Consider the following 18766-nt stretch of genomic DNA (forward strand, 5'->3'; position numbering starts at 1 on the left):
TAATTTTTGCATCCATTAAACGGATTTGCTAAGTACATGTAATAAAAAAAAAAAGGATGTGAATGGACCCAAACATGGTTAAAGTGTTAGCACAGTATAATACCAATAAATACATCATTTTCTTCTAACTAGCATCCCTAAAGAAACCAGAAAAACACATGCCTATATATTATATGAATTTTTGGGTTTATTAAATATATGCTCCTCTGAGTTTCATCTTCCTTCAAGAATTGTTAAACTAAGCCCTCTAGTTGTAAAAAGTAAATGCAGCTGCAGATGGTTACAATATTCAGAATTCAAGGAGAGCTTTGTGATTCCCATGTGCATAAAGGCTACTTCATATCAATATGATGCTCTTCTTTTGTGAAGGTATTTCAATTACAAATGTGACCAGTAGAGACGGTGGACTAGTATGGAGTAAAACAGCGGTCTTTCCCATAGCATCCACGTACTAGTTTTTTTTTGTTTTTTTTTTGTATTTTAACCAATAATTCGGTTGTTCTTAACCATTTTCTGTTGTACTCCCATCCCACTATTCTGTCATTGGAGTTCTACAATATACTTGCATGATGAGAGAGCCTAAGAGTGCTGAAAGAGTGCTAGAGTTTTTGGCACTGAACATGCCTGTTGTCTTGTAATCTATATAGTATTGCTCTTACTCCAGCACATGAATACATGGTACTTGTTTTGCATATATGTTTCAGTTATTATTTACATCCATACTTACACTATTTCCTTTGTATTGCCAGGTTGAAAGGAGCTGGCACGCCTTATGATAAAGAATCCCTGGCAATTATAAAACTAAACAATACCACAGTTCTGTATTTAAAGGAGGTGACAAAATTCCTAGCTCTTGTGTGTTTTGTGAGAGAAGAGAGCTTTGAAAGAAAAGGTAAATGTTTTGCTCGACATTTAGAAAGAAATATTACAGTGTAACCATAGCTGTTGAGCATGGTATCAGGGCCGGCTCCAGGTTTTTATGGGCCCTTGGGCGACAGAGCCTCAGTGGGCCCCCTTGTAAAGGAGGTGGGGGAGTCGAAACACTGTGTGTTGCAGATGAAGCGAGTGACGTCACACAGGAGTGTGGCGTCACCAACGCCATACCTCCCAATTTTTAAAGAGTAGAAAGAGGGGCAAAATTTGCGGCGCGCTCTGCGCGCCACGGCAAATTTGGCTCCACCCACTTATGTTAACTCTGCCCATTCTCATTAATTTATCATGTGCTCCCACACAGTATAATCCTCCTACAGTCACCCGTAAATTATATGCCCCCCTCCATCTATCCCCCAGTTTCATATACACCCTTCATCTGCCCCCAGTTTCATGTCCCCCCTCCATCTCTGTCCCCAGTTTCATCACGTTCTCCCCCTTCATCTGCCCCAGTTTCATGTCCCCCGTCTCTGCCCCAGTGTCATGCTGTTCCACCCCCCCATCTGCCCCAGTGTCATGCCGTCCCCCCCCCTCCATCTCTGTTCCCAGTTTCATGCCATTCTCTCCCCAGCCCCTTCATCTTCCCCAGTGTCATGCCATTCCCCACCTCCCCCAGTTTCATGGGCCCCCTTCATTATGTTCCACCTTAATAATTAATACAAAAAAAACACTTACACTCACCTTCCATCGCTCCCCCGACTCTCCTCTCTCCACTCTCTCACTCCAGTCACATACGCGATTAAAGCAGGAGCTGTGTGTGAGATCAGTTCCTACTTTAAAGCTGCGGCCCTACTTGCGTCTGTAGGCGCGATGTGATGACGTCATCGCGCCTACACACGCACGCCGGGCCACAGCTTTAAAGCAGGAGCTGAGCTCACACACAGCTCCTGCTTTAATCGCTTATGTATTTAATTCAGCTCATCGGCGTCCGTCCGACGCCGATGAGCTGATATTGGGACAGGCAAGTGCTGGGGCGGGCAAGTGCCGGGGGGCCCCCAGAGGCTCTGTGGGCCCCGGCACTTGCCCGACTATGCCGTGCGCTGACGCCGGCCCTGTATGGTATGATATATTTTTGGAGATACCAATGGGTACAGTTTGGGCCTCTAGAAATCTGTGTGTGTTGCATTTGGGATCCTTGTAACATAAATTCCAAATACTGCTGCATACATGAGACCTCAGGATTAGAGATGAGCGAACACTAAAATGTTCGAGGTTCGAAATTCGATTCGAACAGCCGCTCAATGTTCGTGTGTTCGAATGGGTTTCGAACCCCATTATAGTCTATGGGGAACAGATACTCGTTAAGGGGGAAACCCAAATCCGTGTCTGGAGGGTCACCAAGTCCACTATGACACCCCAGGAAATGATGCCAACACCTCTGGAATGACACTGGGACAGCAGGGGAAGCATGTCTGGGGGCATCTAACACACCAAAGACCCTCTATTACCCCAACATCACAGCCTAACAACTACACACTTTACACACTCAATACCACCTCTCTGACAGTAGGAAAACACCTTGAAACATGTGTATTTGGCACTTGCAGTGAGGAGAGCTTGTCACCAGCAGTGAATTTGGCCCTTGTAGTAAGTTGAGGTTGGCACCAACATTTGTTTTGAAAATCAGGGTGGATTGAGCCTCTAACCAGCAGAGTTTGAGCAAATTCATGGTGGAGGGAGCCTCTAAACACCCCAGTTTGGGCAAATTCATGGTGGAGGGAGCCTCTAAAAACCCCAGTTTGGACCAATTCATGGTGGAGGGAGCCTCTAACCAGCCCAGTGTGGGCAAATTCATGGTGGAGGGAGCCTCTAAAAAACCCAGTTTGGACCAATTCATGGTGGAGGGAGCCTCTAACCAGCCCAGTTTGGGCAAATTCATGGTGGAGGGAGCCTCTAACCAGCCCAGTTTGGGCAAATTCATGGTGGAGGGAGCCTCTGAAAAACCCAGTTTGGACCAATTCATGGTGGAGGGAGCCTCTAACCAGCCCAGTTTGGGCAAATTCATGGTGGAGGGAGCCTCTAACCAGCCCAGTTTGGACCAATTAATGGTGGAGGGAGCCTCTAACCAGCCCAGTTTGGACCAATTAATGGTGGAGGGAGCCTCTAACCAGCCCAGTTTGGACCAATTAATGGTGGAGGGAGCCTCTAACCAGCCCAGTTTGGACCAATTAATGGTGGAGGGAGCCTCTAACCACCCCAGTTTGGACCAATTCATGGTGGAGGGAGCCTCTAAACAGCCAAGTTTGGACCAATTCATGGTGGAGGGAGCCTCTAAAAACCCCAGTTTGGACCAATTCATGGTGGAGGGAGACTCTAACCAGCCCAGTTTGGGCAAATTCATGGTGGAGGGAGCCTCTAAACAGCCCAGTTTGGGCAAATTCATGGTGGAGGGAGCCTCTAACCAGCCCAGTTTGGACCAATTAATGGTGGAGGGAGCCGCTAAACAGCCCAGTTTGGGCAAATTCATGGTGGAGGGAGCCTCTAAACAGCCCAGTTTGGACCAATTCATGGTGGAGGGAGCCTCTAAAAAACCCAGTTTGGACCAATTCATGGTGGAGGGAGCCTCTAAACAGCCCAGTTTGGGCAAATTCATGGTGGAGGGAGCCTCTAACCAGCCCAGTTTGGACCAATTAATGGTGGAGGGAGCCTCTAAACAGCCAAGTTTTGGGAAATTCATGGTGGAGGGAGCCTCTAACCAGCCCAGTTTGGACCAATTCATGGTGGAGGGAGCCTCTAAACAGCCCAGTTTGGGCAAATTCATGGTGGAGGGAGCCTCTAAAAAACCCAGTTTGGACCAATTCATGGTGGAGGGAGCCTCTAACCAGCCCAGTTTGGACCAATTAATGGTGGAGGGAGCCTCTAAACAGCCAAGTTTGGACCAATTCATGGTGGAGGGAGCCTCTAAAAACCCCAGTTTGGACCAATTCATGGTGGAGGGAGCCTCTAACCAGCCCAGTTTGGGCAAATTCATGGTGGAGGGAGCCTCTAAACAGCCCAGTTTGGGCAAATTCATGGTGGAGGGAGCCTCTAACCAGCCCAGTTTGGACCAATTAATGGTGGAGGGAGCCGCTAAACAGCCCAGTTTGGACCAATTCATGGTGGAGGGAGCCTCTAAAAACCCCAGTTTGGACCAATTCATGGTGGAGGGAGCCTCTAAAAAACCCAGTTTGGACCAATTCATGGTGGAGGGAGCCTCTAACCAGCCCAGTTTGGACCAATTAATGGTGGAGGGAGCCTCTAAACAGCCAAGTTTGGACCAATTCATGGTGGAGGGAGCCTCTAAAAACCCCAGTTTGGACCAATTCATGGTGGAGGGAGCCTCTAACCAGCCCAGTTTGGACCAATTAATGGTGGAGGGAGCCTCTAACCAGCCCAGTTTGGACCAATTAATGGTGGAGGGAGCCTCTAACCAGCCCAGTTTGGACCAATTAATGGTGGAGGGAGCCTCTAACCACCCCAGTTTGGACCAATTCATGGTGGAGGGAGCCTCTAAACAGCCAAGTTTGGACCAATTCATGGTGGAGGGAGCCTCTAAAAACCCCAGTTTGGACCAATTCATGGTGGAGGGAGCCTCTAACCAGCCCAGTTTGGGCAAATTCATGGTGGAGGGAGCCTCTAAACAGCCCAGTTTGGGCAAATTCATGGTGGAGGGAGCCTCTAACCAGCCCAGTTTGGACCAATTAATGGTGGAGGGAGCCGCTAAACAGCCCAGTTTGGGCAAATTCATGGTGGAGGGAGCCTCTAAACAGCCCAGTTTGGACCAATTCATGGTGGAGGGAGCCTCTAAAAAACCCAGTTTGGACCAATTCATGGTGGAGGGAGCCTCTAAACAGCCCAGTTTGGGCAAATTCATGGTGGAGGGAGCCTCTAACCAGCCCAGTTTGGACCAATTAATGGTGGAGGGAGCCTCTAAACAGCCAAGTTTTGGGAAATTCATGGTGGAGGGAGCCTCTAACCAGCCCAGTTTGGACCAATTAATGGTGGAGGGAGCCTCTAAACAGCCCAGTTTGGACCAATTCATGGTGGAGGGAGCCTCTAAACAGCCCAGTTTGGGCAAATTCATGGTGGAGGGAGCCTCTAAAAAACCCAGTTTGGACCAATTCATGGTGGAGGGAGCCTCTAACCAGCCCAGTTTGGGCAAATTCATGGTGGAGGGAGCCTCTAAACAGCCCAGTTTGGGCAAATTCATGGTGGAGGGAGCCTCTAACCAGCCCAGTTTGGACCAATTAATGGTGGAGGGAGCCGCTAAACAGCCCAGTTTGGGCAAATTCATGGTGGAGGGAGCCTCTAAACAGCCCAGTTTGGACCAATTCATGGTGGAGGGAGCCTCTAAAAAACCCAGTTTGGACCAATTCATGGTGGAGGGAGCCTCTAAACAGCCCAGTTTGGGCAAATTCATGGTGGAGGGAGCCTCTAACCAGCCCAGTTTGGACCAATTAATGGTGGAGGGAGCCTCTAAACAGCCAAGTTTTGGGAAATTCATGGTGGAGGGAGCCTCTAACCAGCCCAGTTTGGACCAATTAATGGTGGAGGGAGCCTCTAAACAGCCCAGTTTGGACCAATTCATGGTGGAGGGAGCCTCTAAACAGCCCAGTTTGGGCAAATTCATGGTGGAGGGAGCCTCTAAACAGCCCAGTTTGGACCAATTCATGGTGGAGGGAGCCTCTAAACAGCCCAGTTTGGGCAAATTCATGGTGGAGGGAGCCTCTAAAAAACCCAGTTTGGACCAATTCATGGTGGAGGGAGCCTCTAACCAGCCCAGTTTGGACCAATTAATGGTGGAGGGAGCCTCTAAACAGCCAAGTTTGGACCAATTCATGGTGGAGGGAGCCTCTAAAAACCCCAGTTTGGACCAATTCATGGTGGAGGGAGCCTCTAACCAGCCCAGTTTGGGCAAATTCATGGTGGAGGGAGCCTCTAAACAGCCCAGTTTGGGCAAATTCATGGTGGAGGGAGCCTCTAACCAGCCCAGTTTGGACCAATTAATGGTGGAGGGAGCCGCTAAACAGCCCAGTTTGGACCAATTCATGGTGGAGGGAGCCTCTAAAAACCCCAGTTTGGACCAATTCATGGTGGAGGGAGCCTCTAAAAAACCCAGTTTGGACCAATTCATGGTGGAGGGAGCCTCTAACCAGCCCAGTTTGGGCAAATTCATGGTGGAGGGAGCCTCTAACCAGCAGAGTTGTGGGAAAGCAGGGTGGAGGGAGCCTCTAACCAGCAGAGTTGGTGGAAATCAGGGTGGAGGGAGCCTCTAACCAGCAGAGTTGGGGGAAATCATGTTGGAGGGAGCCTAGTATTAGCAGAATTGTGCAACGCTTATGGTGGATGAGTATGAGGATGCGGAGGAATTGGAGAGGTTGAGTACAGACATGGAGTTTCATGTTGGGGTGCTTTACACAGGTGGGCACAAAAATGAAGGCTCTATCCAGTGGTGGTTCATTTTTATCAAAGTGAGCCGGTCGGCACTCTCAGCTGACAGACGGGTGCGCTTGTCAGTGATGATGCCACCGGCTGCACTGAACACCCTCTCAGATAGGACGCTGGCGGCAGGACAGGACAGCACCTCCAAGGCATATAGGGCAAGTTCAAGCCACAGGTCCAACTTCGACACCCAATACGTGTAGGGCGCAGAGGGGTCGGAGAGGACAGGGCTGTGGTCGGAAAGGTATTCCCGCAACATGCGCCTATACTTCTCACGCCTGGTGACACTAGGACCCTCCGTGGCGGCACTTTGGCGAGGGGGTGCCATCAAGGTGTCCCAGACCTTAGACAGTGTGCCCCTCGTTTGTGTGGACCGGTGAGAACTTGGTTGCCTACTGGAGGAACTGCCCTCCCTGCCGCCAACGTCACATGCTGGAAACATCTCCATCATATTCTGCACCAATTGCCTGTGGCAAGCATTGATGCGATTGGCCCTCCCCTCTACCGGAATAAAAGACGAGATGTTGTTTTTATACCGGGGGTCAAGGATAGCAAAGATCCAGTACTGGTTGTCCTCCATGATTTTGACAATACGCTTGTCGGTTGTAAAGCACCCCAACATGAACTCAGCCATGTCTGCCACAGTGTTAGTTGGCATGACTCCTCTGGCCCCACCGGAAAGTTCAATCTCCATTTCCTCCTCATCCTCCATGTCTACCCATCCGCGCTGCAACAATGGGACGATTCGAAGTTGCCCGGAAGCCTCCTGTATCACCATCACATCATCGGACAACTCTTCTTCCTCCTCCTCCTCCTCCTCCTCCTCCATTAAACGCAGTGAAGCGGACAGATGTGTGGACCTACTCTCCAGCTGTGACGGATCGGATGCTATCCCTAACTCCTCTGTGTGATCTGAGTTATCCCTGATGTCAATCAGGGATTCTCTCAGAACACACAAGAGCGGGATTGTAAGGCTCACCATCGCATCCTCAGAGCTCACCCTCCTTGTGGACTCCTCAAAGACCCGTAGGATGTCACAAAGGTCTCTCATCCATGGCCACTCATGGATGTGAAACTGAGGCAGCTGACTTTGTGGCACCCTAGGGTTTTGTAGCTGGTATTCCATCAAAGGTCTCTGCTGCTCAACCACTCTATTCAACATCTGAAACGTTGAGTTCCAGCGTGTGGGGACGTCGCACAAAAGCCGGTGTTGTGGCACATGCAGGCGTTGCTGGAGAGATTTTAAGCTAGCAGCGGCTACTGTCGACTTGCGAAAGTGGGCGCACATGCGCCGCACTTTCACCAGTAGCTCTGGAACATTGGGGTAGCTCTTTAGGAAACGTTGCACCACTAGGTTGAAGACGTGGGCCAGGCATGGAACATGTTGGAGTCCGGCAAGCTCCAGAGCTGCTACCAGGTTCCGGCCGTTATCACAAACGACCATGCCTGGGCCCAGGTGCAGCGGCTCAAACCATATTGCCGTCTCATCGAGGAGGGCATCCCTCACCTCGGAGGCAGTGTGCTGTCTGTCCCCCAAGCTGATCAGCTTCAGCACAGCCTGCTGACATCTACCAACGCCAGTGCTGCAACGTTTCCAACTCGTAGCTGGGGTCAATCTAACAGCGGAGGAGGAGGCGGTGGCGGAGGAGGAGGCGGTGGCGGAGGAGGAGGCGGTAGAGGAGGAGGAGGAGGGGGGTGTTCTTCTCGTGTCCCTGCCAGGAATGTTAGGCGGGGAGACGAGGTACACCGGGCCAGTTTGGGAAGCAGTCCCAGCCTCAACTACATTCACCCAGTGTGCCGTCAGTGAAATGTAGCGTCCCTGTCCGCATGCACTTGTCCACGCGTCGGTGGTCAAGTGGACCTTTGTGCAAAGCGCGGAACTAAGGGCCCGCCTGATGTTGAGTGACACGTGCTGGTGCAAGGCGGGGACGGCACACCGGGAGAAGTAGTGACGGCTAGGGACGGCATAGCGAGGTGCCGCAGTTGCCATCAGGTCCAGGAAGGCGGGAGTTTCAACAAGCCGGAACGCCAACATCTCCTGGGCCAGCAGTTTAGCGATGTTGGCGTTCAAGGCTTGCGCGTGTGGGTGGTTAGCAGTGTATTTCTGCCGCCGCTCCAATGTCTGAGAGATGGTGGGTTGTTGTAAAGAAACGCCTGATGGTGCCTTTGATGGTGCAGGAGAAGGAGATAAGACAGGACCAGGGGAGGATGAGGTAGAAGTCAACAAAGTGGCGGAGGCAGATGAAGTGGTGTCCTGGCTCGTCCTCTGGAGTGCATCGCCAGCACAGTCAGCAGTGGCAGAGGCAGAGGCAGTGGCAGAGGCAGTGGCAGTGGCGTGAACGGCAGGCGGCCTTTGTCCTGCCGTTGCTGCCTGCCACTGATTCCAGTGCTTGGATTCCAAATGACGGCGCATTGAAGTGGTGGACAGGTTGCTCTTCTCAGAGCCCCTAATCAATTTCGAGAGGCAAATTGTGCAGACAACACTATATCTGTCCTCGGCGCATTCCTTGAAAAAACTCCACACCTTCGAGAAACGTGCCCTCGAGGTGGGAGTTTTTCGGGGCTGGGTACGAACTGGAACATCTTGGGAGATTCCGGGTGTGGCCTGGCTTCGCCTAAGCTGCTGACCTCTGCCTCTGCCTCTAGCTACCCTTTTTGGTGCTGCACCTGCCTCAACATCCACACTACTTTCCCCGCTTGACATCCCCCCTGTCCAGGTCGGGTCAGTGTCCTCATCATCCACCACTTCCTCTTCCAACTCCTGTCTCATCTCCTCCTCCCGCACAATGCGCCGGTCAACTGGATGCCCTGACGGCAACTGCGTCACATCATCGTCGATGAGGGTGGGTTGCTGGTCATCCACCACCAAATCGAACGGAGATGGAGGAGACTCTAGTGTTTGAGCATCTGGACACAGATGCTCCTCTGTTAGGTTCGTGGAATCGTGACGTGGAGAGGCAGGTTGAGGGACAATGAAAGGAGCGGAGAACAGCTCTGGGGAGCAGGGACAGTTTGGGTTATTGTTCTGTAAAGCTTCGGAATTTTGGGAGGAAGGAAGACAAGACTGTTGGGTAATAGGAGGAGAGGAGGCAGAGTCTGACTGGCTGCTGGACAATGTGCTGTAAGCGTTCTCTGACAGCCATTGCAAGACCTGTTCCTGGTTCTCGGGCCTACTAAGGTTTGTACCCTGCAGTTTAGTTAATGTGGCAAGCAACCCTGGCACTGTGGAGTGGCGCAATGCTTGCTGCCCCACAGGAGTAGGCACGGGACGCCCTGTGGCTTCACTGCTACCTTGCTCCCCAGAACCATTCCCCCGACCTCGCCCACGGCCTCGTCCACGTCCCTTTCCGGGAGCCTTGCGCATTTTGAATTCCTAGTTAGAAATTGGCACTGTATACCAGTAGTAAAAATTGTGGGTGCACGTAACCCCAATATATTCTTTGAATTACCAGTCAGAAACTGGCACTATATGGCAGTAGCAAGAAATGAGGGTATTTATAACCCCAATATATTCTTTGAATTCCCAGTCAGACAATGGCACTGTATACCAGTAGTAAAAATTGTGGGTGCACGTAACCCCAATATATTCTTTGAATTCCCAGTCAGACACTGGCACTATATGGCAGTAGCAAGAAATGAGGGTATTTGTATTCCCAATATACTCTTTGAATTCCCAGTCAGACAATGGCACTGTATACCAGTAGTAAAAATTGTGGGTGCACGTAACCCCAATATATTCTTTGAATTACCAGTCAGAAACTGGCACTATATGGCAGTAGCAAGAAATGAGGGTATTTGTATTCCCAATATATTCTTTGAATTCCCAGTCAGACAATGGCACTGTATACCAGTAGTAAAAATTGTGGGTGCACGTAACCCCAATATATTCTTTGAATTACCAGTCAGAAACTGGCACTATATGGCAGTAGCAAGAAATGAGGGTATTTGTATTCCCAATATATTCTTTGAATTCCCAGTCAGACAATGGCACTGTATACCAGTAGTAAAAATTGTGGGTGCACGTAACCCCAATATATTCTTTGAATTCCCAGTCAGACACTGGAACTATATGGCAGTAGCAAGAAATGAGGGTATTTGTATTCCCAATATATTCTTTGAATTCCCAGTCAGACAATGGCACTGTATACCAGTAGTAAAAATTGTGGGTGCACGTAACCCCAATATATTCTTTGAATTCCCAGTCAGACACTGGCACTATATGGCAGTAGCAAGAATTGAGGGTATTTGTATTCCCAATATATTCTTTGAATTCCCAGTCAGACAATGGCACTGTATACCAGTAGTAAAAATTGTGGGTGCACGTAACCCCAATATATTCTTTGAATTCCCAGTCAGACACTGGCACTATATGGCAGTAGCAAGAAATGAGGGTATTTGTATTCCCAATATATTCTTTGAATTCCCAGTCAGACAATGGCACTGTATACCAGTAGTAAAAATTGTGGGTGCACGTAACCCCAATATATTCTTTAAATTCCCAGTCAGACACTGGCACTATATGGCAGTAGCAAGAAATGAGGGTATTTGTATTCCCAATATATTCTTTGAATTCCCAGTCAGACAATGGCACTGTATACCAGTAGTAAAAATTGTGGGTGCACGTAACCCCAATATATTCTTTGAATTCCCAGTCAGACACTGGCACTATATGGCAGTAGCAAGAAATGAGGGTATTTGTATTCCCAATATATTCTTTGAATTCCCAGTCAGACAATGGCACTGTATACCAGTAGTAAAAATTGTGGGTGCACGTAACCCCAATATATTCTTTGAATTCCCAGTCAGACAATGGCACTGTATACCAGTAGTAAAAATTGTGGGTGCACGTAACCCCAATATATTCTTTGAATTACCAGTCAGAAACTGGCACTATATGGCAGTAGCAAGAAATGAGGGTATTTGTATTCCCAATATATTCTTTGAATTCCCAGTCAGACAATGGCACTGTATACCAGTAGTAAAAATTGTGGGTGCACGTAACCCCAATATATTCTTTGAATTCCCAGTCAGACACTGGCACTATATGGCAGTAGCAAGAAATGAGGGTATTTGTATTCCCAATATATTCTTTGAATTCCCAGTCAGACAATGGCACTGTATACCAGTAGTAAAAATTGTGGGTGCACGTAACCCCAATATATTCTTTGAATTCCCAGTCAGACACTGGCACTATATGGCAGTAGCAAGAAATGAGGGTATTTATAACCCCAATATATTCTTTGAATTCCCAGTCAGACAATGGCACTGTATACCAGTAGTAAAAATTGTGGGTGCACGTAACCCCAATATATTCTTTGAATTCCCAGTCAGACACTGGCACTATATGGCAGTAGCAAGAAATGAGGGTATTTGTATTCCCAATATATTCTTTGAATTCCCAGTCAGACAATGGCACTGTATACCAGTAGTAAAAATTGTGGGTGCACGTAACCCCAATATATTCTTTGAATTCCCAGTCAGACACTGGCACTATATGGCAGTAGCAAGAAATGAGGGTATTTGTATTCCCAATATATTCTTTGAATTCCCAGTCAGACAATGGCACTGTATACCAGTAGTAAAAATTGTGGGTGTATATAGCCCCAATTCTATTGCTAGGGGACTTGCAGGGTATTTCTGGGGTGAAGGTGGGGGGGCACACCGTTGGAACGGGTATCGGGGTATATATCGGGTATACGGGAATACACTGACAGTGTATTCCATTCAGGATCCTGGGAAAGCTGGGTTGCGGCGATTGAGCCCGTCAGTGCCACGTTACACTGACAAGCTTCTCCCTGGAATTTAGCTCTTATAAGAGCTGTTGGTTGTCTTCTCCTTCCTATCCTAGCCTGTCCCTGCCTACCCAGAATCTAAGCCCTAGCTAGCTGGACGGAAACCTCCGTCCTCGGTGAATTGCAAGCTCAGAATGACGCGAACCTGGGCGGCGCTGTTCTTTTAAATTAGAGGTCACATGTTTTCGGCAGCCAATGGGTTTTGCCTACTTTTCTCAACGTCACCGGTGTCGTAGTTCCTGTCCCACCTACCCTGCGCTGTTATTGGAGCAAAAAAGGTGCCAGGGAAGGTGGGAGGGGAATCGAGTAATGGCGCACTTTACCACTCGGTGTTCGATTCGATTCGAACATGCCGAACAGCCTAATATCCGATCGAACATGAGTTCGATAGAACACTGTTCGCTCATCTCTACTCAGGATGTCTCCTTTTTATGAAACTAACAATTTCTCCACCTAGTAAAGACCTTGTGGCGCAACTAATAATAATAATAATAATAATAATATTTTCTTTAGTTATATTATTTGTATTTTATATCAACTTGTAATAAATATTATATGGAGTTAAATATCTAATAATTATTTTTAGCATTTTGATTGCTGTTCAGAAATTAAAATGTAGTTAAAAACTCAAAGAAAAAATAAATCCTTTGAAACATAGGATGTTGAGGGCATCATGGTCCATCTAGGCTGCCCTTTTATTTAATTTTTATCTTGCATTCAAAGTTTATCACAGGCATTTTTAAATTCATTGACTGTAGTTTTTTCAACCACATGTGTATGTGTGTATGTGTGTGTGTGTGTGTGGGGGGGGGGGGGGTCATTTTAAGTAGGACATTATACAGTGTGGGCCATATTAAGGGGAACTTTACACTGTGGGGGACATTATACAGTGGGGACCATATTAAGGGGGCAGTATACTGTGTGGGCCACATTGAAAATGATATTAAAATGTAGGGGCCATAATGAGTGGGGTATTATCATGTAGGGGCTACAATGGTATAATATAAGGTGAAATGAAACCTTGTTGGGGTTATTAAAGGGGCACTGTGTTGCATGGGAGTACAAAGGGGCATGGATAGAAATGGGAAGAACCAAAAAGGAAGTGGGCAAGATTGAAGTGGGGGCTTACAATAGCGAAATGCTCCATGGCACACTATAGATTTTGTTCTTCATTCAGTCATTTGAAAGTTAGGAAGTGTGTAAAAGTTAGTTGAGATCAAATCACAATAAAACAAATGGTTAAAGAGGACCTTTCATCAGATCGGGCACATGCAGTTTTATATACTGCTGGAAAGCTGACAGTGCGCTGAATTCAGCGCACTGTCGGCTTTCCCGATCTGTGCCCGGTGTAAAGCGCTATCGGTCCCGGGACCGTAGCGCTTTAGTGTCAGAAGGGCATTTCTGACACTTAGCCAGGGACGCCCTTCTGCCCAGCAGCGCCTATTGTGCTGTACAGTGTGAGCGGGGAGGAACGCCCCCTCTCTCTGCTCACACAGCTCGTCCATAGACGAGTATTATCAGGAGCGGGAGGGGGGAGTTCCTCCCTGCTCCACAGTACAGTGCGATAGGCGCTGCTGGGCAGAAGGGCGTACCTGGCTAAGTGTCAGAAACGCCCTTCTGACTGTAAAGCACTACGGTACCGGGACCGATAGCGCTTTACACCGGACACAGATAGGGAAAGCACATAGTGCGCTGAATTCAGCGCACTGTCAGCTTTCCAGCAGTATATAAAACTGCATGTGCCCGATCTCATGAAAGGTCCTCTTTAACATAGACAGTAACAATTGGTGTAAACACCAATATTACAGCCAATAATATAGAGAAAAGACAACATACTGTAGTAATTCCATGAATATGCTACAACGTGGGCCACAAGTGACTGAGTGCTTCAGTGTAACAAAGGTATATAGGTTACAAATTAGAAAAAAACAACAACAAAAAAACACATTCCTTATCTACAAATATCACTCTATACCAAAATGAGAGGAAGACAAGTCCATTTGACCAAATATATAATCTGTGTTTCATGTCAGCACATTGTGCAAGCTAATCCAGATCAAAGTATTATGTGAGCTGTTAGAAGCTCGGAGATAAAACCTGTAACTGAAGTGTTATTTTCTCTAATTCCTAAAATACGTGAAGATGTTTTACTCTTATGAGAGCAATAAATCTTTAATGTATCATCTTTCTTTTTAATTTTCAAATTCTGGGATGTTATTCATAGCTGTATAGTAACACATTTTATGGGCTTTGTACTTTTTTGAGAAATGCAGTTTTTAACTATTATTTTATTAACATATTAAGGGTCCATTCTAAAGTCACAGCCACCACTTGTGTTCAAAACTCTGCCTGTCTGCAGTGGCTGCAGAGAGAACCAAAAATATGCAGATAAAGTGAAGCATAACCATGTGATCATTGACTATCGCACCTTTAATGAGGCCCTTGGAATAAGTAAATGGGTCGGTCATAACAGACTAGTATAACAAAAACAGCAAGGACTGAATACTGGAGTCAACACTGCCTCGGATACTGCAATGGCCAACATATTCCAATAGGGGCTAGATGATAACTTCTAGACATGGGATGAACGTAAAAAATAATAATAATAATAATGGCAAATGGATCAATAGAGGTAATGGAACAAGGACAAAGAAACCAAGTCAAGAAGCAATGGCCAAACTACTATTGGCAAGGATAAGATCTTAGATGTGGCCCAATCATCAAACCAGATACTAAGAGACAGAAGGATGATGAGGGCCAAACCTTAACTGAATTTTCATGACAATATGGAAAAGCATAGGACTTGCCTATCCCAGGTGGATGAAACATGAGAGGTGTAACTCATGATTTAAAGTTAGGGAGCACAGGATATGTGCTCATTGAGACCCTTAGGATTGGTGGTATCCAACAAAAATACCATTGGTAGAATAGGAAGCAGCCTATAGGAATGCACTCTAGAGGGTGATATATACCACTGGATAGTCTACACTAACTGACATGGATTAGGAGCTCAATAAGTTGGCATATAATGCATATATTTTATGCTTGGGATAGGTTTTAGCAGAATATGAATAAAAGTTATTTTTTAGTATACTTATTTTTTCTTTGTTAAGTTTAGTTCTATCCTGATACACATACCACCTTATTATTCCTAGAGAAAATAATTTCAGCTGTTTAACCCACAATCCATAATGGCTGCTGCAATTACATGGTTTAAACAAAAGAAAAGGGGCTTCCTTGTTTACCGAGGACCCTTTGTATCCTGCAGTGGGTGCTGCTTGACTGATTTTAGTGCAGTTACATTTTTTTTCTCTGTCTCCCACTATTCCTGAGCTATTTCTGTTATTAGGCAATCTACTGTTGTGTGGGTGGTTCTCATCTGGAGCAGACAGCCCAGAACCACTCACCTAGTCCATAGTAGACTGTGCTGAATCTAACAGCAACGATTTCTCATGAACACTAGGAACTAGAGAAAATTACAACTGTGCCAGAATCTGTAAAGTGACAACTATTAAAGAATACAAAGAGTCGGAATTGGTAGAGATGGTGAAAGGTCCTTTTTAAGTCCCCATAATCTCAGGCATCATAATTGCAAGGGATTGTTGTTTTATATAGACACCTTCAATTTCCTTCAGGCTGAGACCACACAGACAGCAGCTAACCCATTGAGATGTACAGTAGCAGCACTGTAGATAAGATTTAAATCAATTTTATCCACCTGCTGTAGGTAAAACCTGCAATTGCTGTAGGTGTCACCAGCGCCTTTTAAATTTTGCAGTGTTTAAAGCGTGGTGGGATCCTGCAGAGAAGCCTATGGGTGTACCACAGCAAAAACCATCAGTTTTTTTTTCATGAAATTCTGCAGCGTGTTTGCAGTGTATGGCCCCAGTCTAACACCCCCAGGATTGTCCTGTTATGGTACTAGTTGAAGTTACTGATGCACTGTTAGTTTTTATGCTCAAGAAATAATGTTCTGGCATATATGAGTATTTGAATACCTTATAGTTTGTAAGTAAAGACCATAAGTTAAAACAAACAAACAAACAAAGCTCAGGGCCTCACATGGCATAAATGTCATGGTTTTCCCATGGTGGAAAAAACGTGGCGTTTTACAGTCTCTGAAGAGTGGATTGGATTCTAGGGAATTCTATCCACACATTGTGAAAATGCAATTTCCAAAACCGTTGCAGTTTTGTAAATTGCATCAAGTCAGTTATATGTATGGAAACACTGGCGGATTCTCTATAGGTATAATGGAAGCAGAAAGTAAAGGAAACCTCTGTAGACTTTCTGTGAAAAACGCTGCAAGAAAGAAAACGTGTTGCATTGCTTCTGTGCTTTTTCCCGCAGTCCTTTTTTGCTGCGACCTTCTACATGGGGTCTTAGCCAAACAGTGAATAAAAATATAGTATCTCCAAAACAGTTTTCACCATGGTTGTTATCTGTAATGTCTAAAAGTGTGTTGAATCCCATAATTTTTTGTTGATTTAGGGAAATTCTGTTTTTCTGTTACAGGTTTGATAGATTACAATTTCCATTGCTTTCGAAAGGCAATTCAGGAAGTGTTTGAGGTAAGGGTGAAGGTGTTCAGATCTCGGAAACACTTAAGTCAAATCCGAAAGAACAGAAGAGCCACCGCCAATGGCACCCAAAGAGTTCCAATCTAGAAAGGAAGAGTTGGAAAAAGTTGTTGCATCTGCTAGGATTCAGTTGTTTTCCTGTACAGACTGTGCTTGTCTGTTGGAAGAATAAATCTAAGCCTGAAGATTCATTATATGAGACTTTATCTTATAGACAATCATTGTCATTTGTCCTACATTGAATACATCACAAAAGTGCAGTAATAATAATATAAATTTGGGAAATTGCACCATTCTGTCATATAGAATAACTAAAAAATTAAAGGGGCTCTATCACTAGGAAAAGTCATTTTTAACTAATCACACCTTTGCATAGCCTTTAGAAAGTCTATTTCACACCTACCTTTTGTATGTAGATTGTCTCAGTGGTTTCTGAATAAGTCCGTTTTTATTCATATGCTAATTAGACTGGTGCACGATAGATCGTGCACACCTCTCCTATTATTTTCTATGGGAGGCTGCTGCTGCTGATGATGACTCAGCTTCCTGTTTGCTTCACACACATAGAAGATGATAGGAGATAGGAGGCTGCTGGGAACTTCCTGAGCTGGCTGGAGGCTCATTAGCATATGAATAAAAATGGACTTATTCAGAGACCACTGAGGCAATCTACATACAAAAGGTAAGTGTGAAGTAGCATTTCTAAAGCCTATGCAAGCATGTGATTAGATAAAAATGACTTTTCCCAGTGATAGAGCCCCTTTAAACACTAAAATCCTATTAAGGTCAACATTATATTCATGGTACATGCAATAATATGTCACTGATCCGATGTAACTGTTTCTTAGTTGGAACATACTGAACTAAACTGTTGCACAAAGTACATGGTACAACTAGAAAACATAATTTGATAACAAAATGAATATTTTTTTTAGATTTTATGATTTTTATAATAAAATTGTTAAGGTATTTTTGCACATTGAGAGTTATCAGGCACTTTTTATACAGCTAATTAAAATAACGTGTTACATATCTGAATTACGCAGATGTCAATGGGACATGATTGTGATATTTTAGCATTATTTAGTATCGACTGTTTATATACATCTGACTGATTATCGTGTTTTTATATGGGAGTACTGATCAGAAATGTCTCCCACGTGACGACTGCTCAAAATTGGCTTCAAGCTTTAGATTTTGTTGTCATTTGCTTTTTATCACTCTGTAATACAATGTAAATTTCACTTAATAATGACTTATGTGTAAAAAAAGGGATTTTTCTTCAAATTACTAAATGACACGGAACAGTATTTCCTCATGAGATCAATAGCATCTTGTTGATAGGAGGGAGGTGGGAGCTTGGAAATCCAAAAGCTGTGTGTCCTGGCTCATTGATCTGGAGAACAAGGATTTTCTGATACTTATTCATTCTCAATTGAAGTCTATAGTTACAGAAATAAGTGATTCCAGCAATACATAATAGAGATTATACAGATTACGCTGGGTTCACACCAGCGCCTGAACTCCGTTTTCAGGTTTTGGAAACCTGTCATGCCGAGTCCGGCCGTGATCGCCGGTGAGCGTTTTATGCTCTCCGTGGTGAAACCGTCTTTTTTAAACCGGACACAGAGTACTGCATGTCCGACTCTGTGTCTGGTTTAACCGGTTAAGGACCGCCGTACGTAAATTTACGGCCTGCGGTCCAGGTACCTAAAGACCGGACTATTGTAAAAATACGTCCTGTCTTTAGGTACCTATTTCGCGGGGGGAGGGGTGCGGGGAGGACGGGGGTTAGGTGTTACTAACACCTAACCCCTTCCTCAATAACGTCCAGTCGGAACTGAGTCCGACTGGACGTTTTAACCCTTTTGATCGCGCCGTGAAACATCACGGCGCGATCGAAAGGCATCCGCCGACAATTGAAGCTGATCGGCACCCCGCGCGGCGAGATCGGAGGGTGCCGATAGCAGTAAAAGGTAGTCTGGGGTCTGGCCAGTGACCCCAGACTGCCCGGAGCCCCCACATACCTGGTGATCCTGCCAG

General features: G+C 46.0%; 1 protein-coding gene across 1 annotated transcript in view; it reads left to right on the top strand.

Moving 5' to 3' along the window:
* RRAGD (Ras related GTP binding D) overlaps positions 1-17781 on the top strand; it is a 53182-nt gene extending 35401 nt beyond the window's left edge. Inside the window, exons 6-7 of the mRNA XM_075268220.1 lie at positions 750-892; positions 16659-17781. Coding sequence (XP_075124321.1) covers positions 750-892; positions 16659-16810 — 295 coding nt within the window. The 3' untranslated portion in view covers positions 16811-17781. The remainder of the gene's footprint in view (positions 1-749; positions 893-16658) is intronic.
* Positions 17782-18766: the final 985 nt, after the last annotated feature.

The sequence above is a fragment of the Leptodactylus fuscus genome, chromosome 3, assembly GCF_031893055.1.
Source record: "Leptodactylus fuscus isolate aLepFus1 chromosome 3, aLepFus1.hap2, whole genome shotgun sequence".
NCBI classification, from domain to species: Eukaryota; Metazoa; Chordata; class Amphibia; order Anura; family Leptodactylidae; genus Leptodactylus; species Leptodactylus fuscus.